The sequence below is a fragment of the Podarcis erhardii genome, assembly GCF_964252035.2.
Source record: "Podarcis erhardii genome assembly, chromosome: 3".
Classification (NCBI taxonomy): domain Eukaryota; kingdom Metazoa; phylum Chordata; class Lepidosauria; order Squamata; family Lacertidae; genus Podarcis; species Podarcis erhardii.
Genome location: NC_138507.1, coordinates 41,708,573 through 41,732,021, shown reverse-complemented (window position 1 = coordinate 41,732,021; position 23,449 = coordinate 41,708,573). Strand labels below are relative to the sequence as shown.

The 23,449-nt window shown below is 40.2% G+C and overlaps 2 protein-coding genes across 7 annotated transcripts in view; one reads left to right on the top strand and one right to left on the bottom strand.

Moving 5' to 3' along the window:
- Positions 1 to 23,449, top strand: part of ME1 (malic enzyme 1) — a 122,899-nt gene that overhangs the window by 26,865 nt on the left and 72,585 nt on the right. For both annotated transcript variants that reach the window (XM_081857126.1, XM_081857127.1), the window contains exons 4-5: positions 16,632 to 16,707; positions 19,296 to 19,457. In XM_081857126.1, coding sequence (XP_081713252.1) covers positions 16,632 to 16,707; positions 19,296 to 19,457 — 238 coding nt within the window. The remainder of the gene's footprint in view (positions 1 to 16,631; positions 16,708 to 19,295; positions 19,458 to 23,449) is intronic.
- PRSS35 (serine protease 35) overlaps positions 1 to 23,449 on the bottom strand; it is a 162,278-nt gene that overhangs the window by 69,200 nt on the left and 69,629 nt on the right. The window lies entirely within an intron of this gene.

Sequence of the window (23,449 nt, the reverse complement as noted above, 5' to 3'; positions counted from 1 at the left end):
GTTTTAAATGCTGTGATAGCAATAATTCGATAGTTGGGTGAATGAGGGCAGGGCTTTGGAACATTTTATGCTTCTTTGAGAAGAAAAAAAGTGCCACATGGAGCAGGCACTTTCTAGCACTGAAAAATATTCTGGTTAAGAACACCTTTCTGCCCCACATCACTGATCAAGGGAAAGGAGTGCCGAGATCCTGGCCAGCTCTGCGAGCTTGTGTTTCTGGAAGTGGCAGGCTCCCGACATTCTGTACATTATTGGCCTTGGAAGGAGCAGGAAGCCTAGGAGGAAGCACTTTCCTGGTCCATCTGATCCAGGATTGGATAGGACCTTGGAGACAGTCAGATTTCCACCCCATGATCAGGATCTAGATGTGGTGTGAAATAGCTAGTGCTTTTCTTTTCCTCTTTTTGAAGTCACCGGCTCTCATTTGTTTCCTTCTTTGAGTGGAATATCTTCCACTGAACCTTATGATGTTAAACTACCCACAGCCACTATATCTCCACCATTATGTTGATTTGCACAGAGACAACATATTTCGGGCTAAACTCCCATGCCAGTGCTGATAGTGAGAGGATTGCAAAAGGCTGTGCTTTCTGCCAGGGCTTTTTTTCCCCAGCTGGAACTTGGTTCTGGCAGCTCTCAGATGGGTGCCATTTCCATTATACGAGAACAAGGGAGGCGTTCATGGTGAGTTTTGGCATCTCTTTTTTCTTGTAAAATAGCACTGCTGTCTGCTCCAAGGAAATGACTGCTGTGGAGCAAGTACTCAGATATCTGAGGTCATCAGAGTAGAGCATGACTGTATATTTCTAAGAGGCCAGTGGACTTTTCCTTTCCCAGGGCTACCTCCTGTGCTTAACTATGATTGTTATTATTTATTATTACATTTATATCCCATCTCTCCTCCAAGGAGCTCAAGGTGGTGTACATGATTCTTCTCCATCTCCATTTTATCCTCATAATAGCCCTGCGAATTAGGTCAGGTCAGCATCATGCTGTGCAAATCTGTCTATTGTGTTACAGTTGTACACTGAGTTTTTATATAATCAAGTATGGTGTGTTATGTTGTTCAAAATGTGAATGAAGCTGCATATGTAGTGTTTAACTGAAAATATAGGTTAGTTACTAGCATGTTTCTGAGCATTTAGCTTTATTGAGGGCTTTTGACATAATAGAATTTATTTCCAGCTTTTGCCTCATGCCCATATTATTTTAAAAATATCATTCCCCCCCTTCTCATGAACCTGTTTTAACTGTCCATCCCATAAACCAGTACTGTGTAATAAAACTGAAGTCCCTCCTCAGCATTATTTAATTACCTCTGAATAGAGTACATTGATGTTACCAAATGGGCATAATAGGTCATCTAGATTTTTCTTCAAGTCTTATTTGAAGGGGGGGGACCCCATCTTTCTAAAATGGAAACATAAGCCATTTTCTTTCTGTATTAGTGTTTCAGGAAAATAGTGTAAAATATAGTATAAAAATTACAGAATAGCATAGTTATGTCATTAGAAAGCCTCTAACTTGGGGGTTGCTGTGGTATTTCTGGTATTAGTATCCCAGCAGATCCACAACTCTTTATAGATTTTTGCATTGGTAACTTAGCTGATATTGAGATAATTCCTGCTTTCCCTGTGTTTCATTAAAAAATGATTGTATCACAAATCAACAATAAACTTAGGTATTTTTCCCCATCTACTGGTATGCAATAATTAAAGTTTTGAAAACTACATATGTGTTGTGTTTTGAGCCAGATTTTCCAAACCCAACAAATGACAAGAGGTGTAATGTTACACTAGATTTCAGTTACATTCCCTTGCTTGTTAAGCTTTTTTTTTTTAACCCATTTAGGCCAGGTCATAAAATATTTGTAATTCTTTACAATTTTGATGTACTCAGTCTGGCACAAATGCAGTTGTGATCTAATGAAATGAAATCTGCTAGGGAAGCAGGCCCACCCCCCCCACTACCATTTCATTTATGGGACACAATCTGTCTCCATGCAGGAACAGCAAAGTCCTGCTGTCTTCACTTCGTTCTTGGTCTGCATGTCACCACTGTGACAGGCCATTACAGGGAATGGGAAGCCCGCTCCAAGCTTCTGTTCACCTGACGCTGTCACTGATCAGACACCTTGGGACCCACACCAGAAGGTATTCCAAGTAGCCTAACAGAGAGTGGGGGTCCTAACTGTTGTTGGGCAAGTTCAGGGCTCTTCTTACTTGAATGGGCAGTCTGGTTTAAAGATAAAAAAGAGGACTGTCCTATAGAAAATAAGATGCGTAACCACTAAAATTGGGTTATATAGGAATATGGAAGGTGTTCACATGCATCCCATTCTCTCTAATATTTTAGTGTGTTGTACATATAAGAGGGAAAACAGGCCTCTGTTGTGTCTCTTAAGTTTCTTTCCTGCCACAGGTATTCAATAGTTCTTCCTCTCAAATGGTTTAAAGATGTAGGCGTGACACTTAACTTAATTAAATATCCTTACAGGATGTTAGATTTGTAGCTTCCTGACTTGTCTCTCCAAAGCTGCTAGACAAAATTATAGACGCAGACTTCTGCACTAGATTCTTTCCATCCGATGTTTTTTGATATAATATTTATTTTATGTTCTTGAATGGCAGTGGATTCTTAGATATGAAACATGCAGTAAATACATCAAAGACAAGCTTTGTTTTGTTCACAATGTGGTTTGCATACGTAACTTTATTTTACACTATAAAAGATCCTCATAGGAGTGCATCTAACATTATTGTTCTGTGATTTCCTTTAGCTTTCTTTTTCTTTTTAAGTTGTAAACCTGCAAGAAGGGGACCATAAGCACTGCTGTACACTACCCGGTGAATTATGATGCCTTTAACATAAAATATACTGATAGCAGTTGCATCTTAAAGGTTTGTGTGGGGGAGTTTGGTAGGACACTTTCACATGTGTTCTTTTCAGCTCCTTTCTCATGTTGTTAAGCAAGGAAATGTAAGATCAGAATCAGCTTTCTTGTATTTTAATTTTTCTAGATATTAATATACATGCATTTCTTTGACCAAATAAAGATACAAGCATTTAATTTCATCTCTATCAAGACCCAGACCAGTAATACTGAACTTGTCCCAATATTTAGCTGTACTCGAATAACTGTGACTGTGTACTGTTAGAATATTTAACTTTATCACCTGGCTGTATATTTTTGTGTATCCTGTTGTAAGGTGCTTCTATAGTTTACTAGCAATCACAGCTTGATTTCTGCAAGCATGAATGCATTTCTGACTACTGCAAATGCATCCTTCTCCCAGTACCATATTCTGAGCCTGGTGTGTGAACAAGGGACTCCCACAGTCCTTCATTTCCCCATGTATAGCTTTTTCCTTGTTCTCTGCCAAAGTGCTAGCCACTATTATGAGGTAGATTTTGTGTTCCAAGTTTTGAGTGAAAGGTATAAGATGTCTTACTTTAAGATTCCCCACCCCCATTGTGTCTTGGACTATTTATGAACCACATTTCAAATTTCTATGTTTTGTGAGAGAACTATATCAATGCTAATACCTGACTATGGCCTCCTTACTCTGGAAATATTTACTGAGTGACTGTAGTGCTTTGTATTTTGTCAATTCTGTTTTTACTTTGAAAGCATCTTTCAATGTGAATGCTCCCATTGATAATTACTAGGTAGGTATTACATGATACCTCAACAGGTCAGTAGCCTTAAAATTTCTCATAACGCACAAGTTCAACAGTACAAACTGTTTCCCCCCCAGTATACAATGCACTACCTCTGTTTCTGTGTGTGGTCTACTATATAGAGTTCCCACAGCTGTTGGTTTCAGCATCTTGATTGTCAGTAATGACATGATTTTTAAAAATACACAGCTCTCTGGTTACAAACCAGAAATCTCATGGACTCTCTGTCACAGTGAACGAGCTTTCATAGTACAACCTGGGTATATTTCAAACACAAATAACTGATTTTGTTCCAATTAATGTTCTACATGATTTGTTTAAAGGAGATTAAAGCCAGTTGTACCACCAAAGTGTTAGTGTGCACCTGTCAAACAACATATCCTTTGTGTCTATAAATTGATGCTGGTCTCGCAGAAAGCCATACTTCCTAATTTCAGTGGTACGAAGGGGGGAGGGGGATGTCAGCTAACCTAAAATACAGTGGTGCCCCACAAGACGAATGCCTCGCTAGACGAAAAACGCGCAAGACGAAAGGGTTTTTCGTTTCTTGAGTTGCTTCGCAAGACGAATTTCCCTATGGGCTTGCTTCGCAAGACGAAAACGTCTTGCCGGTTTGCTTCCTTTTTCTTAAAGCCGTTAATACCCGGGGAATCCGCGCTCCGCAAGACGAAAAAATCGCAAGACGAAGCAACTTGCGGAAAGAATTAATTTCGTCTTGCGAGGCACAACTGTACAGTCTTGTCAGTATTGAGAAATATAAGCCAAGTTTTTGTTGTATAAGCAAATACTTGCTGGTAATTCATGCTCAAAGGTATATCCTGCTAATAGTCTAAAAAGGAGTAGTATAGCAGCTTCTTAGGAGTACAGGCAACTTCCCTCTTATGCTTAGCCCCCCTGCCTAACAGCTGACACATGGGGTAATGCAGCCACCACCACTTTGTAGCATCAGCAAAGCCCCGCTGCCCCTCAGGCTTGCAAGAAGATCCTTCCCACAAGTGTCATCTAGTCCAGCCCCTGCACTGCAGGAATCTTTTGCCCAGTGTGGGGCTCGAACCCATGACCTTGAGATGAAGAGTTGTGATTATTTTTATGATATAAAATGGAAGTCGAAAGCAACCACGTATCCACCAGTTCCTGGGCTGTAGGTTATTTTTGTTCACTCAAGTACACACTTAAGGGCAGCTAGCTTGTGGATAGTAGTTAAACCTACAAGTTGAGCTATGTTCCCTTCCAGAGAAATTGTCGTGTTGCCATTAGGTAAAATGCTTCTGCTCCTCTGTTTATGTAACTGGAAATTATATAGAAAAACTTTTGCTGAGAAAAGTCAGGAGGAAAGAAGCCTATAGAGTTTCTTTTGGACTTATTTGGGGCAAGTGTTGATGATGGGCAAGATGAGTTTGAATAACGTATGAGTGAGCATTTCTTTCTGAGGTGAGTAGAACCTTTGCCTCTATAATCTTTTGCATAGCTACAGATATTCTGCCTGAGGAAAACCAAGCATATTCCTACACCAGTATGTACTGATAGAATGACCTTCTTGAACTTGCCTCTCTTGATATGCCAATAAAACGTGATTGTCTCCATGGCATAATCAACTGATAGTGGCACACATTTTATGTGTACCTCAATATTATGGAGCAGGTGAACAGCACTAGTGGCTCCTACTTAAACTTCTATATAAAAATGGTTGGAAATAGCTGGGGTGATTTACCACCACCACCACCACCACACAATTTTTTACATCAGTGCAAAGGAACTCCAGAGGAGATGTTGTGTGTTTTCTGTGTGAATATATGATTCTTGCAAAATTCCTTTTAGATTCCTATATACTAATCGTGGACTTAGAACTTCGTATGAGTGCAGATGCTCATGTAGCTAAAATGACATGATCTTTGTGCAAGAGGGAGGGTATTTGAAGGCTTGGAGGAGGTCACAGGTTTACAAAAGTACAAAAATATTTTGGAAAAAACACCTGAAGGAGAAGAAAACCCAAGAATGCCCTAAAAGGATTGAGATCCATTATGACCACAGGATGGTGGCTGGCTGTTGGAGGCCTGAGAATGTGTGTGTGTGTGTGTGTGTGAGAGAGAGAGAGAGAGAGAGAGAGAGAGAGAAAACTGGAAGAGTGAAATGTACCGGTAATATCCTGGAAAAGGGCCTGGTTGAATGACTGAAACTCTGAACAGGAGGCACTCTACATTTCAGCATATATATATATGGGGTGCCTCATTTAGCTGCACATTAATGATATTGCAAAATTGTGCAGTAGTTTGAGCTGGCAGAGTATAGAAGAATCTGTGTTTAACCATGTACAGTGGTGCCCCGCAAGACGAATGCCTCGCAAGACGAAAAACTCGCTAGACGAAAGAGTCTTTTGAGGTGCTTCGCAAGACGAATTTCCCTATGGGCTTGCTTCGCAAGACAAAACGTCTTGCGAGTTCTTGCGAGTTTTTCTCCTCCCTCCCCTTTTTCTAAGCCGCTAATAGCCGCTAAGCCGCTAAACCACTAATAGCGCTAAGCTGCTAATAGCCGTGCTTCGCAAGACAAAAAAACCGCAAGACGAAGGGACTCGGAACGGATTAATTTCGTCTTGCAAGGCACCACTGTATCTGGTCTGAAAAATGCAAAAATACTAGCTGTTGTAACTGAAATTTCCAATGTGCAGTGATACAAGAAATGCTGTCATGTGTGGGACAATTCTTGTTGCCTTATTAAAAGGTTATCTTTGCCATAAATCAAGTTGGGGGGTGGGGAGAATTCCCCTATAAAATAGCAGCTCTTTGAGGGAGTCTCCCCACCACCACCTTTTTCAAGCTGCAAGTTTAGGTGTGGGAAAGTTCAATGGAACGTTTTCGTTAAGATGCCAAAAACAACTTCTTTGCCCCGTCTGTGGAACACCCAGGTGTTTCAAGTTTATAAGCAAGCTCAGTGTAAGGAAAAATCATGACCAAGTATTCCATTGCTTAGTTTTGGAAACTTCTGAAAAGCGAGGAGGCTAAACATTAGGATTGCATTTCCATTTGTAATATGGAAAGCAAGTTCAATTATTTGCACCAACGAAATCTTGAGCAATAATTGGAAATCAGCAGGGCAGCGGGAAACTATCATCATTTGGAACTTAAACTACTGAAGAAAATATATTCTATTTTAGAATAATCCTTAAATTTTATATTCAATACCTTTTGCATTTACTGAGTGTGAATCTGTAGACTGTAAACCAAAAGATAGAGCATGTTCTGCCATCCCTTCCCTGTCCAAATTCTGGTAAGATCAGGAGCAGATATGTGGTTCACAAACATCCTCTCCTAGAAAGAGGGGTTTCTATTGTATTTTGTAGGAGGTGATCCTATCTTCAAATAAATGTGGTATCTTTCAGTTAGGGAATCATCTTATATACATGAAAGTGGTGTCTGAATTAAAGGCTAGTATCTGTTCCTTATCATACTGCAACACAAAAGTGAGGGAGAATTGCATCTTGGACTGATGAATGAGTGCAGTATAATTTGTTAGGCTTGATCTATGTTGTCTTGTTTAATGTATCCTTGCCATTGGATGAGACCCCATGTAGTGCAATATAGCATCATGCAATGGGGCTTCTCCTTCCTCTCTTCCCTACTACAGCCTCCACTTGCTCCACCCAAACAACTTGAGGAGAGTGGGGACCCTCTGGAGCAGATTTTGGGGACATGTGGGCTGGAAGGGGGAGAGAATAAAAATGAAAAGACCTGTTGCACAAGTGGATTTCTGTTGCATAAGCGGGCAATCATATTTTAATGTCACCCTGCATTCTGAGAAGCCTGACAAGGTAGCATGACTTTTGGGATGTATCATGTAGCTAGGTCTCTCTCACCCTCCCTGAAAAGGCAATTTGGGAATGCTTGTGTGCATTTTGCATAAATTATTGCATCAAAATACATAGGCCTGGTTTGCATGTCACATTAAACCATGGTTAAAATAAAACTATGGTTTAATGTGAACAAGTGGCATGCTTAGGATTGCATTGTTAGAATATAATTACAAATCAAGTAAAAAACACTGCATGAGGCGTCTTTGTTAAAGAGATAGGGAACTTATGGCTCTCCAGATTTTGGACTACAACTCCCATCATCCATGACAACTGTCCATGTTGACAAGGGTCAACAGGAGTTTGAGTTCAATATTTGGAGGGCTACAGCTTCCTTATCTCAGCTCTGTTATTTCTCTTTTTGTTTTCTGATATTTTGTTGCACCTGGTTATAGGGGATGATCACGTGTGATGGTTGATATTCTTCAGTTTTCATCAAATGTTTGTGGTAGGTAACAGATGAAGACTATACAGAGAGAGATGTTTGGAAATTTATTTGGAAAAGTATGGAGTATAAGTACATTATATTCTCTAATGAATTAGGGTTGATTTTTTATTGACTCTGGGCCAGATAAAGTCCAGATGCTTAGTCCTTTCAAATGTTACCTTAGGAATTCATCCAATTTCTTTTTTAAAATTTCCATGGCAAGGTTTTGACAGTCTATTAGGTCAATGACTCACTAATATATTTTAATGAAGTCATAATTAAAATATACTCTGTGTGATAGCCAGCATAAAAATCAGCAATAAAATGAAATAATTTATACAATTTATAGAGTTTTCTACCTGCTCATGTTACACATATTAGGTGGATAAGGGGAATTATGTGAAGGAAGTAGGACTGCAAAATCTTGAATATTCATCAGTGGCTGAGTGTGATTCCAGTAGACTGAATATTTTATAAATGCCTCTGAAGGAGCAGTAGTTGGTGGATGGCATCCTGAATCGATTAGTAATTTTACTGTGAGTTAAAAATAAAAATGAAGGCAACTGATGGGATAGCATTAAATTGTGAATGTAGATAAAAGTTCATGTTTTGTCCTGACATATTTACCTGTCATGCTGACATATTGTCTCTGTAATAATATGTCATCGTGGGGTGCTCTTAACACTGTCAAGCATAAAGTTTAGGACTGATTTATTTCTCTAACTTTTTACATACGCTAAGTGTTACATACACTAGACATCTGCTCCCATGCATGCTGTTGTCAACTCCATCATTCATATTTCAGAAGGAATAATCCATTAGGCAAGCAATGGAGAGAAGCTCTTCCTTAGACTGCCCCTCTTACCCTTATGCCAGACTGGGCTAGGTCAAGTAGCAGAGGCAACAGGAATAAGGGGGTTGGCTATGTCAACATACTTCTGGGCAAACCTCAAATGATCTCCAAGGCCAGTTTGCAACACATTACAATGCAAAATGAAGCAGGACCCATCCAGCAGCCCTTGTTCCATTTGCTTTTGATGGCAGAGGCCAGAGGTTCCTTCTCTGTGCTTTTGTAGTTTCAGGATAACTTCTTTGTTGTATCATTGCCACAGCTTACATTGTTATACAGTGGTACCTCTGATTACGAACTTAATTCTTTCTGGAGGTCCGTTCTTAACCGGAAACTGTTCTTAACCTGAGGTACCACTTTAGCTAATGGGGCCTCCCGCTGCCGCTGCGCCATTTCCGTTCTCATCCTGAGGTAAAGTTCTCAACCCGAGGTACTACTTCCGGGTTAGTGGAGTCTGTAACCTGAGGTGACTGTAACCCGAGGTGTCTGTAACCCGAGGTACCACTGTACAGGAGAAAGAGCTAATTCAACAGAATGCTGTTCCGGACTCCTTTATCTGCTACTCTATCCCCATGTTCTTATTTGCCAGTGGGGTCTTTTTGCTGTCCCTGTTCAGCCTTCCAATAGTGTCCCTAACTTCCAAGATTATCCACTCAGGCCCTCAGCAGCACATAGAGTTCTGGATTCAGCTGTCAGCACATTCTCAGACTCTCACTCCAGGGGATGCCCCAGGTCCTCAGCAGCTTGGAAGATTTCCAATGAGCCTCTGTAGTAGAGAAAGGTCCTAGCAATCTGGGCCAAACTCCAAGACCTGTCAGCACTAGTTCCTGCAACCTCTCTTAATAGCCTCACCCCCTCCTTCCTGGAAAAGCAAGCATCAGAGTCTGTCTTTTTCTTTTTCTAAAGACAAATGTCCCCCCACCTTAACATCATGAGTCTAGATTTCCCAAGGAAGCCCCTGCTCCTCAATCTGTCTGATTTCCTTTATCTCCAGTCACCCCACAGTCAGTGTTTACTTTGTGCTTGCCTCTGGGAGCTCATATTCTAATAGAGTTCAATTGCAAACAGGTTGTCTGAGTCTGTCCATTATGGAATGGCTTTGCCAGTTAATAATGAATAGTTAGTATAGTATTCACTGTTTTCAAGTACCAAGTTTACTATTTTGAAACAGATTGGTCTTTCCAGTATTGCTTGGGAGTTCCAGTACTTTTTCTCTGTGTCCATCTTGCTTATTGCCACTGATGAGCAAACAAAAGAGATGGACTGTTCTAAACCTTCCTCTTAATTATGTCACATACCACAGCTTTGCAGTGTAAAAATTAATCAAACACAAAGTGTTGTTTGTCTGGTGCCCAGGTTTGATGCTACTGGAACAAAATGTAATAACAGTGTTTGACCCAAAAGTGATCAGACTTGTTTAATTTGGAGTTCAAATTTTATTTCTAAAATATATTGAAAAATATGTTTTTACTTAAATTGCAAAGTAGGCTTTTTTGTTTTGTTTTCTGTGTTAAAATAAATGTAAACCATAGCTAGCAACTGAATTAATACTGTGATTGTGAGTTACTTCCACAATGTTGTTAACAATACAAAGTACACTACAGTGGTACCTCGCGTTACAGACGCTTCAGGTTACAGACGCTTCAGGTTACAGACTCCACTAACCCAGAAATAGTACCTTGGGTTAAGAACTTTGCTTCAGAATGAGAACAGAAATTGCGCGGCAGCAAGAGGCGCCATTAACTAAAGTGGTACCTCATCGTAAGAACAGTTTCAGATTAAGAACAGACCTCCAGCACGAATTAAGTTCTTAACCCAAGGTACCACTGTACTTGCCTCAGGCTTTAATTTGGAACTCTCGCTACTGGAGAGCAAGTGGTTCTGCCCCACCACAGTGGCTGCTACTTCTAAACCAAAATTGGAGATCATACTGTGAAATGGGTTTGGAGGCAAAATATAGCTTGACCATTGCACCTGAAGTTCTGAACCAACTGATGTGTATGCTACAGGGAATGTTCACAGTTCTTCTTTTGATTCAGTCCTAAAAATATGTACTCTTCAGTAAACAGTAGAACAGGTTTCTTAGTAAATATTTTTAGGTTTGAAGACTAGTAGCCCTATCCTATGTATTATTACTGTCAAGTGGACTGACATTGTTTCGCTTTCAGTGGACTGATTTGTTCATTTTTATTGCATCATGGGATCCATTTTCTTGTGGCTGGGTTGTATGCTGTGTTGGAGCCAGATGGAACAGGCAAATTACTTGGTTGCTTCTCTCAGCAGTACTGCCTTCCTGGTAATGCATAAATCAGACTCAAGTTCTAGAGGTGCCAGAAAGATAGGTTCCAAGGCTATTTCAATATCACTGATGTCCTGCTCCTTTTTTAGTGCAATTTTTGTATTAGGAGATCTACCACAGCATAATGTGCAAGAGCAGCTATCTTCTCTCTATGCCAAGATTGTTTTTTCCTTCTCATGTCAAAATGAATTGATTACAGTGATCTGCTGACAAGCACAAATAACTACAAGTGACCCCAACCATGCTATAAAAGTATTAATACAAGTAGATAGAAGAAGAGAATTGATTAGAAACAAAACTAAGGGTAAAAAATACACTTGAAAATGATAAATTTTCATCAGTTTATCATCACCTTCCATGTAAATGACCTAATTGACTCATTTTGAGGTTGTTTGTTTTTTAAATTCCAGCCTGAAAAGTCTTCTTGGGACAGAATTACTTCTTAGCAGAGAAATCGCAGATTGCTTTAAAGGCTAATGCAGGCTAAAATGTTACAGGAATCTTCTGGGATTCTCTTTTCCCAAGAGCTGCCCAATCCTGAGTTGTTAATCTAGAGGACAGAACAGTTTTACTTCCAGTGGAATATTCTAAAAACAACAAAGAATCCTATAACACTTTAAGGATTAACAAGTTTATTAAGACATGTTTTTGTTTTTTTTTTTAATAATATTTATTAAAGTTTTCCAATTAATTACAAATTAATAAAACATCCAATTTCAAATCTTTTTCCAATTACATCCTTTCAGGACTTCCCCTTCCCTCCCCCCCTTGTATTCCAAATCTCTCAAATGATCTCAACAAGTTCTTCTCCTCAATTCAAACTTGTTATCCTTAACCCAAATTTTTTTTTTTTTTTAAAAAAACATTATTTTCCATTCCCCTAAAATCGGCTTATTCCCACCACGAGTTCCCCACTTTAGAATACCATGTAGATGTATATAGCCTAAATAAAACATAGTTTACGCCTTTAAGGATTCCACATTTCCCACCCCCCCTTTTCCCGGTTGCGTTCCCAATGTTCCTCAATGTCCAATATTTCCACGTCTCTCTAAATCATAGTCCTTTGCCAGTCCTCTTTAGTTTCGAATGTCCAATCATGGAAGGATTCTGTCTCAAAGAGAGGCCCATTTTTTCCATCCAGATTTTTATATCCAGGAGTGAAAAACTCCAAATTATAATCCTTAAGCTTGTCAAATCTGGATGTCCCAAATGTCCCCACTTTTGACTTGGTCCAATTCTTGTTATTTTGTTGTTCTTATTGATCACACTCCTCTTTTTATTTCTTTCTGTCCCTGTTTTCCTGCACAAATGTCCTAATTCCAAAAGTTAGTTCCTTTACAGAGGCTTGTTATTCAGAAACAAAACATTACGTCAAGTTCCTTTCATTCCACAACAGATGATTCCATTGTCTTCTTCGGTGTAGTGGCCTCTGTAGTCATAATAATGTTCCATTTCTGCAGTTTCCCAGGAGATAAACAGTTCAGTTCCAATTTCCAGCTAAAACTTGTAATGTCCCTCGGCTCCTCTAGGTGAATTGAAAAAACTGAGTTCTCTTCCAGATCGCATCCATTAGCCCTAGTAACTTTGTAATCCTTATTTAAAACAATTTGTATCCAATTTATAACAAATATAACCAGCAAAGTCCTTGTAACATAGTCTCTATCTTATTTTCCGCTTTGACAGCTCTTTGACAGCTGTCAAAACTTGCCTTTCTCCTCTCCAAACTCCGTCATCGATCGCTCCCGGGGTTCCAGGGGGGGTTGTTTTTAAGTCCGAATTCTACTTTCCTCCTCCAGCTCAATCTCATACTCTTCACTCGTGAGGTTAAAAACTTGCCAAAATGATGTTACTCCGATCTTAGTTATCAGATCCTTTGCTTTGACCCTTCTACAATGGAGGGGGTGGCTGACTTCCTTTTTTGCGCCTCCCCCGCTCGCTCCGAAATTTTTAAAATTTTTATCCCTCTTTTTAGTCCAAGTTCCAATTACTTACAGGTTGTTCTTTTAGGTCCGAATTTTCAAAGGAAGAAGCCAGCGCTCTCCGCCGAATGGCATGCGGCTTCGCACGGCAGGGATAGCAGAGGACTCAAAACACCACGCTTTCTCCCCGGCACCCGATCCGTAGCCTTTAAAAAGGCTCCTTCACGAGTCGGGAGGGCGCTAACGGTGTCAGCCGAGTCTCCATGTCCACGGCCCCCGTGGCCGTGGTTTTTAAGGGTCCCCGCATCGCCGGTGCGGTAGGACCCAGCCCCTGCCGTGCAGGCTCCCTCCGGAGCTCGGAGGGAGTCCGCCATTCGGCGATGGCGCCGACCCGGAAGTCCTATTAAGACATGTTTTTGTGGACTAGAATTCATTTCATGAGAAACAAGATGTGTTTGGTGTGTTTATGATAGATACATGTAATCTCCAAATTAGGAGCCAGCGACAGAGCATAGATTATAAAAAGCATTTATGAGGGGAGGCAAATGTGGCTTGACAATCTTTGATGCTTGATATCGAATTTTCAAAAACAGTTATAATACTGTGGCAATTTTTGATCCTGAGACAATAAGACACTTAACTCTCCTCCCACACAAGTGTATACAGAGGGCCCTTGTCCTGTTTGAAGTTGTGATTCCAGTGAGCACCAACTGATGTTACGGATTTTTTTGTTTGAAAAAAAACTTACTGTATTTGGGAAACTGTTAGATACTACAAGAACATAGGAAACTGCCTTATACCAAGTCAGACCACTGAGACATCTAGCATAGACTTCTACATAGGGACTTGTACAGAAGTTTTTCCTAGCCCTACTTGGAAATGTTGGGTATCAAACCTGGGATCTTCTGTGCAAAGCACATGCTCTGCCACCACTGAGCTATGGCTTTCTTGCCTTTCATAACTACGGTACAGTGGTACCTCCAGTTGTGGACAGGATCCATTCTGGAGCTCCGGTCGGATCCTGAGGTTTCTGCAACTGGAGGTGCCTGTTCTGTGCACGTGTGCGGCACAGTAGAGCGCTTCTGTGCATATGCGTGCAGTGAAACCAGAAATATACTTCTGGGTTTGCCGCGTGCGTATCCCGAAGGATACGTAACAAGAGGGGCACATAAGTAGAGGTACCACTGTATTTCTAATAGCTATTTTTTCATCACATTTCTTATACAGTAGTACCTTGGTTCCCAAATGGCTTAGTTGACGAACAAATTGGCTCCCCAACGCCACAAACCGGTTCCGGTTTGTGAACTTTTTTTGGAAGCCAAATGTCCGTTTTGGCTGTTGGCATGGTTTCTGGGGCCAATCAGCCAATCAGAAGCAGTGCCTTGGTTTTCGAACATTTTGGAAGTCAAACGGAATTCCAGAACAGATTGAGTTCAAGAACCAAGGTAATTTTTTTTTTCCTTACTAGCATCCAAGCAATTTTTGTGTGTGGATGATGATGATGATGATTTTATTTATACCCCGCCCATCTGGCTGGGTTTCCTCAGCCACTCTGGGTGGCTTATAGCATATATAAAAACATAGTAAAACATCAAACATTAAAATGTTCTTTACTTGATCCTTGGAATGCTGTATCTAAAATGATTATCTCATCTCTAGCACATTTTAATTCTACTGCCAGCTTGAACTTTTTTTCTAGCTAAATGGGTTGCATTGTTTTAGCCTCTTTTCATAAAATATATTTTCAATTACTGGGAGGATATATTTCATATTTTACATAAAAGAAAAGTTTTTCTTTATACTTGTTTGGGTTTGAATTCATCTTTCTTAAATGAGTGCCCCAAACAGGACACTGTATTTCATATAATACCTCAGTAGTGTCTGGGCAGTGTGATTCCCCCCCCCCCCCTTTAGTTCTAGAAAAACCTAATAATTTCATTGTAACAATTTGGGTTAGAAATCAGGGTGGAGGGGTCATGAGAAGTTTAATTTTAAACACCCAATAAAATCTTATGAATTTTAGAAGATCCTGCAGTAAATATTCACATTGTGATGCTGTAGTGATAAATTATATTTATTGCTGTGACTTACTTAGACAATCTAAGAAGATGCATGGGAATATTCCCATGAGAATGTCATGAACACGAACTTAGCCTAATATGGTTTGGGTTCTCCATTTCTGGCACAAAGCTGAAATAAGTCTTCAAATATTAGTATCCTACAAAAAACAACAAAAGTGTTACTACCCTGCTAAGATATTAATGGCTAGCACTTCCATGGACCCCCTTTTAAAAATTGGTATTACATTGGCTACTTTCCAGTCCTTGGGTATATTTTTGTTAGAAGACCAGCAATTTCAGATTTGAATTCTTTAAGAACTATTTAAGTGGATCTCGTCTAGACACAGTCATCAAAAACCCAGAGAGTTTGCAAGAGAATCAGCAGCATTCCCCCATCTCACTCCTGACAAACACATATAAATAGCTTTCATGCCAGTTTGGGTGGGGGAAAGAAAAATAAATTGTCTTTTATTTTCCCTATCGCTTCTGACCCTCCCACCTATTGCTGAGTAGGGGTGTGGCTAGGCCTGTTTTTCAAAATCGTGACCTGCTCACTGTTTTGCATTGCCTTCTTTGCTTCTTGCCACTCTCTAATCCTGTTTTTGTGGGATGTGAGGAAGTTTCAGAATCATACTGGCTCTCCCCTTCATAAGAGGGGCATTGCTTTTTAGGGTTCCTCCATGTCACCAAGTGCCATGGGCTGGTTTGCTCTTGTAGCAAAGTTGTTCCTAAGTTCAGCACATGATGGGAATAAATGATGTCCATTCACATATGTAAAAGTAAAGGGGTACACTTTTGGGGTACGGGCTGAACCTATTTCTCTTCTGGTGATCTCAGTGCCTGAAGTAAGAAGCAAATATTGCCTTAGCTATGTCTCAGATTACAGTTTCTTTTATGTTGTCAATGAAATTCACAGGGAACCATGCCATCCTTAGTCTGTGTAACCCCATCCTGGGTTCCATTTTTTGGTCATGCTGTGGGAAGGAATGTTGGGAACTTGTGTTACGTCTGTAGCCTATTGTCATGGTGTGTGGGTATGTGTATAGGAAGAACAGGTAGACATGAAATGCATTTCTGTGTGATCTGCACAGTCACATTCCCGCTATAGAATTCCTGACATTGTTAGGCTGGGCTATCCCATGCATATTGACCTTACTGCAGTAGTGTCCCTGCTTGCTATGTCTAGCTTTTCCACTTAGGAGTGCCAACCACTCACTTATATGGGAGAAACAAAATAAATAAATTCCTTCCAGTAGCACCTTAGAGACCAACTAAATATGTTATTGGTATGAGCTTTCGTGTGCATGCACACTTCTAAATACCTAGATGTACATGTGTCTAAATTCATCCTCTGACTCTAGTGATATTCTGTGGAAACACCCCCCCCCCACTAGCAACAATCAAGTCTGCCTAGCCCTATCCTTGGTTCTTGGTTGTTTGTGTTTCCAGCATGTGTACATCATGTGTGTGTGCATATGATACCAATGATTTAAAAAGGGAAAGCTTCATGCCTGAAAAGGCTAGTTTTAAATTTAAATTATTTTCTTACAGAGGACTCTTCATCACTCCTCATGATCGAGGACATGTTGGAACACTGCTTAAAGCATGGCCTGAAGCTGTCATCAAGGTAGGTTCTTTAGCTACAAGTAATATGTGTCAGGTCTCTGGATCATTAAAATAATAATATAACCCAGAGCTGAACTAGCAGAATGATCTGGTGTAGACCTACTGGTAGAGGACTGTATATTTGAATACCACCAAACAAAAATAAAGTATTAATCCAAATGTATGTTATGAATCATTGGAAGTAAATTGAAAATCTAATCTATTACAAGTTTGCCACAAGTCCCTTACTACTACACATGAAATATTCATAAAAAGTGGCCACCTTGAATAGTACATAGTTACTGATCTATGCAGAATACTAGTTTCCATAGTAGTCATTTTACTGTGGTTTTTTATGCCTTAAATCTTTAACATGGACCTCCCTCACTTTTTTTCTTTTCACTGTTGGAATTGAGGTCACTGTAGTATTTACACATTTGCTAACAATTTATTTGTTTATTTAAAATATTTATATACCACTCTTCACCTAAATGATACCAGAGTGGTTTACAATATATACACCTAATGCAATAAAATCCACGTATTAAAATATTGAAAAACACAATAAAATTCAAACCACTGTAGCCAATAGTTAGAACCAAGTAAGGAATTTCACTTGGGTGAAAAGATGAGTTAAACAGGCACTAAAAACTCATCAAATTTGTTGCCTGCCTTATTTTAGAGGGAAGGGAATTCAACAGGCCTGGTATCACTATGGGAAACTCTGTCGCCCAGGATGCTGCATAATTTGCCTCATCAGGCAGTGGTACATCCAACAGAGCCTCCTATGAATATCTCAGCACATGGGAAGACATGTATAGGAGTGGGCATTCTTTCAGATATCCAGGCACCAAGTTGGTGTACAGGGGCATATGTGTCGTCTTCAACTTGGCTTGGTAGCAATTTGGCAGCCAGTGCATTTCCTTCAAGACTGGTGTAATGTGATTATGGTAGTTGCCCCACTTGGCAGCCTAGCTGCCTCAGTTTGAACCAGCTTCAAGAGAAGCTGTGCATATAACATATTACAGGAATCCAGTCTTTAGGTTACCAACATGTGGGTCACTGTTGCTAGGCCACAGTGGTAGCTGCTTGGCACACCAGCCAAAGCTTATAAAATGTTCTGCTAGCCACTGAAGTCACTTGTGCCTCCAGCTACATTAACTAGTGCATCTTTCCATGTTTTGGCTACTGGGAGGTGGTAATGACAATAGCCTATGGGTCTTACATCTCTTTCCAACTTATATGTTGTTTCCTTGTGGAGCCAGAACAGAATAGAAAAGAAAATTTTATATGGAATGCAGCACCGAATACTTGATTTTTAAATAACTATGACTGTATTCCTCAAGAATTTAGCAGAAGAAAAATTCATTAAAATAAACTGAAACTATAGCACATAAAGCTGTATGCAAAAAGCATAGAGATTGTAATTTCCTGGGCCTTAATTTGTCTGGTCCCCTTCTTTTTTACCAGTAACGACATCTAATGGCTTCTCTGATATTTAAGCAATTTTCTTGTTCACATCATCTTATACAGTTTTTAAAAAGTTTATCGAGAAGACAAACCCAGACTTCTTTTGTCAGCAAAATAATCCTGAAATTGGAAAATATGAGTTGCTAGACCAGTACAGTGTAATTATTCAGACTTGTTATAGCAGTATATTAGTCATGCATTGGTGCAAGTGTTTAGGATCAGGGTGCCAAGCTTTCTTTCTATTTCAATCACAGAAGCTGATTCAGTATCAATGTTTGAGCAATTAATTAGAGTATCTGATTTTGGGGGGACGACGACGACTGTTCAATTAAAAATGCTGCACCAATTACTTGGGCAGCAGTTTTTTAAAAATAGAAACAAATGGCGGCTGTTTTAAAAAAGAGATTCTAGCCAGAATACCTTTTCCAACATTACTTTGCTGCAGCACATATTTGCACCACCTAAGAATACTGAAAAAATTTAACCAACGGTTCCACTTCCATTCACAGAAGCGTCTTTTGTCTATTGGAGGATTCTGCAAGTGGAAGGGGAAGTTGCGCCTGCCTCTTGTGCCCTCTGCGCCCCCCCCCCCCAATATCTGCACTAGGGAAGTAGAGAGCCATCTAGAATAACGTGGAGGTGGCCCAGGAATAGGGATCTGCAAGAGGAAGGGAAAATGGTGAAAATTGCCTTCTCCTTTCCATTTGTGGAAACCTCTGTTAGATCAAAGACCCTTCCATGAATGACAGGGCAAATTCATTTATTTACGACATTTCTATCCCACCTTTCTTCTCTAACATGGAACTCAGAACAGCATACGTGGGATTCTCTGACAGTCTCTCTTCAAGACATGGACCAGACCTAGATCTGTGTAACTCAGTGTCTCCCCCCCCCCCTTGCATCTATTTGTTTCTCATATGCAAATATAATGGATACATTAATCAACTATGACCCTTGCAGTTACAATAAACTAAAGATTTGTTTATTCAGATAACAGGCCGAGAGAAAATGTAACACACCAAAGCAGTATGGAATGCTTTGCCACTGTTCTTAATTTGAATCAATCTATTTATGAACGGACATGAAAAGAGCTTAGGACACGTTTCCAATTTTACACTGCTTATACTGCTTTCCCTTTAGGCTATTGTGGTGACTGATGGAGAACGTATTCTTGGCCTTGGAGACCTTGGTTGTTATGGAATGGGCATCCCAGTGGGTAAACTAGCACTTTACACAGCATGCGGAGGAATGAAGCCCCAGGAGTGTCTGCCTGTTATGCTTGATGTGGGAACTGACAATGAGGTAACTGTTGTTTCATGCTGTCATGAACATTTGATATATTTCAAGGAAGAAATGGACAAAACTGTGTAATAGTATTTGCCTGTTCAGCTGAAAGGGTATGGTTAACATTCTTTCCCAGAAAAAAAAAAATCTCACTCATTGCATGACAGTAGTTCTGATGTATATTTTAAACATTGTGTTACAGTCCAGGCAATCAGTCTGTCTTTGTAGACTAGTTGTTCTTCAACTTGGGTCTCCAGATGTTGTTGAACTACAAATCCCATCATGCCTTACCTCAGCTTGGGTTGGTGGGGTTGTACCCCAATAATATTTGGAAAACCAATGTTGAAGAACACTGTCCTAATACAAATTTAGAGGCTTTTGCTGCAGCAGTGTCCTGAGCAAGCTCCATGGGATACAGAGTGCAACACAAGGGAAGATACAATGTTTTGTCAAAGTCAAGTGTGCCAAGGACAAGTTGGGACTGGTGATGGCACACCTGCAAAATTCTCCTTCATAGTGTGCCTGCTATAGTTTAGTGCATTAGTATTTGGGATGGGCTTAGCTCCTGGGACAAGAGGAAGGCTCAAGGAATGTCTTGTGCAAATAATGGGACAGCAGCACTGCATTCTATGCTCTAGTTCCATCCATGTAGTTCCTATACTGAAAATAAATTTTCTAGCTGTTGCTGGTATTAGTGGTGACCTTATAACTTTATGAGCGGCACATTAGGAAACACTAGTTTGGATCCTAAGAACTGCAAATGGAGTTCTCACAGAATGGGATTTCCTTGCTGTTTCTTTTGGCTACTCCAAAAAATTGCACCTGAAGATTGTGGAATGCTTCCAGAATGGCATGCAATGTGGTGTATCAGGGCCTTCAACAAAATAGGGAGGTTGGTGGAAATCAGAGACATCCTCTAGCGCAAGCAGAAGAACTATTCACACTAAGATTTTACCGGATACAGACCACTGTATATGTGCAGTAATATTATATTACTCTTGCTTGAAAATAATAACATTTGTGAAGGTTATTTAACCTTAAAATCTGTCCTCATGATTGTATCCATTAAAAGAAAAATCCCCATGATTAGGAATGCCTGGGCACATGGCAATTTCTGTAAAGTGGGGTAATGATGTACATTATTGCAGAGCAAAACTTATGGAAATGATTTGTATAAGGCTATTTTAATAAACTCAGTTGTAGAAGGGGAATAGTGGAAATAGGATGTGATGAAATATTTTGGATGGTTTAAACTATGTAGTGATGAAAAGGAATGCAAAAAACATCAAATGCTTTTGAAAACAGATCTGACCATTTACTGTCATTGTTCCAGAAAATAAGGAAAAATATAAAATTGCACGCAGTGGATTTCCCAGCCATTAAGACAGAGAGAATCTTGGAATTCAATTTGAAACGGAGCAGATCAGTACAGTATGTTAGCCTGCTGTCACTGAAGCAGATAGTCTTAGAAGAGACTGAATTTATTAAAGCTAGTTGGGAATTTCCTGATGGAAACTATTTTGATTTCTTAAAAATACTGTGTTTCATTGAAACTGGAATGTTGCAATCTTATTAGGCTGTGAAATGGAACTTCCAGTGGCAGGCAGAGCTGTCTAATTCCTAGTCAAAGGCTGCAAGCTTCAAGACTGTTTCTACACAGTTTCTTTCACAGGGTTCCGATTATATTTTATTAGATCTTCCCAAGCCACAGACAAGTCCATACAGATAATTGTTATTTTAGTAGGAACAAAATGTTTCTGCACCGGAGCTTCTAGCTAGAGCTGGACATACATTAATCACCTTCCCTAGGTGGTAGATTACATAAGAGGAGCAATTTATCTGCCTCCAGCCTCCATGTACATAATTATTACTTCCAGCCCAGGATGCACAGGATGTGTGAAGAGACCTCCGGCTCTAGGGTGGTATATAAATTCAATAAATAATAAATAATAAAAATAATTATGTGTGAAAGTATTGAAAGGCAGCCCAGACCTGTTTCATGAATGTTGGATTTGGACCGAAAGCACCAAATCAAAAGTATTTCTGTGTGGAAGCAGCCAGTAAGATTTGAGGCCAGGTAGCAACTGTGCACCTGTTCTCCTTTCAACCTTGGATAACGTGAAGAAAAACCTAACCACAAGGGACTTAAAGATTCAGGTGTAATGCAGTATTCTTTTTCTACTCCCAAGTCATAAAGGTTATGCAAAACACTGCCTTGCTTCAAATACTGCATTGCAAACAACTTTTTGTCTTCTCTTCTTGCCTTGAAAATTAGTATAGGGATCAAATGGAGAATTTCTTTTTGACATCTCTGTGCTCAAGGGGAGAGGTTTTGGTAGTATGTATTACCTCTTTCTTGGAGGCTAAGCTGGTATTAGAATTTAAAACATAAGAGTTGCAATGGGACTCAGCATACCAAATTTCATTCCAGTATCTCAGTTGGAAGAGTTATTGCATTACAGCCAAATAACAGTAGAATCAAATGGAATGCCAAGTGGGCATGTTCAGCCAACAATTTTGATTGAACTTGGAAGTTTTGGTCAGAAGGCAGTTGAGAGACAGTAGTCTTGTAAACAATCATCTCAAGTAAGAGGGTGTATGTGTATTTTTCAAACTTAGGACTTCATAACTCAGACACCTGTAGTAGTAGTAGTAATAATAATAATAATAATAATATCATTATTTATACCCCACCCATCTGGCTGGGTTTCCCCAGCCACTCTGGGAGGCTTACAGCATATAAAAAACATAGTAAAATATCAGATATTAAAAACTTCCCAATATAGGATGTCTTCCAAAAGCTGCCTTCAGATGTCTTCCAGAAGTTATGTAGTTCTTTATCTCCTTATCTCCCCACACCCTGTCCCCCTAAAACAGTACTTCTGTTTTATAAGGATTCAACCTCAATCCATTAACCTCCATCCACCCTCCAACCGCCTCCAGACACTCACATACGACATTCACTGCCTTCACTGGTTCCAATTTAAGAAAGAAGTAGAGCTGGGTATCATCCGCATACTGGTGAACACCAAGCCTAAACCCCCTGATGTTCTCTCCCAGTAGCTTCATATAGATGTTGAAAAGCATGGGGGAGAGGATGGAACCCTGAGGTATCCCACATATGAAAGCCCAGGGGACTGAACACTCATCCTCCAACATCCTCCAACATCATATTTTGGACACGACCTAGGAGGAAGGAGCAGGAGACTTCCGGTCGGCGCCAGCGTCTTAATGGCGGTCTTTGCCTTGAGCTCCGAGGCAGGACTGCTCCACGGGTTCGGGTCTGACCCGCTACGGCGAGCGGGGGACCCCTAAAATCACAGGCGCTGAAGCCTGTGAACAAGGAGATTCGGTGGGCACCTTTGCACCCCCCGGTATTGCGAAGGAGCCTTTTTAAAGGCTCCGGAGCGGCATCGGGTGTGAGTGCGGTGCTGAGGATCGCAACCCAGCTCGTGGAGCGAAGCCGCGTCGCCATTGACGGAGAGCGCCGATTCCTTCCTGAAAATTACAGATTGGCAACAAAACCTGTGAGTAGGAATTATAAAATATTTGAAAAGGATTATTTTTAAGAAGATTCGGCTGAAAACGGGAAAGGCAAAATTAAGGAAGTCAGCCTCCCGGAACTGCACGATTAACGCAGCAATGAAAAGAGCTAGCTGTATTTAAAGGGAACGTTTTATTTGAACTTTGCTAAACCCCGACATTGAAAAGACCTTCCCCCCACGGAGCGGGAGTAGGGGGGAAGGAAAATTTGGCTTAATCTAACCCGCTAGAAGAAGTAAGCTTTGAAAGGGAAACTCTCCGCTGCCGATACCTTTGATCAGGCTGCCTGAGCGGTGAGCGCCTAGAAACGAACTGTCAAAAAAGAGAGGACTACGGATATAAAGTAAGACTATATTTGAAACATAGTAACGGGACTTTACTTGGCAGACCCAGATTTTCAAATGGCAACAAAGTAGGACTTTGGGTTGGATTTTATCTCCTTTGGGACATTGTATGGCTACTTGCTT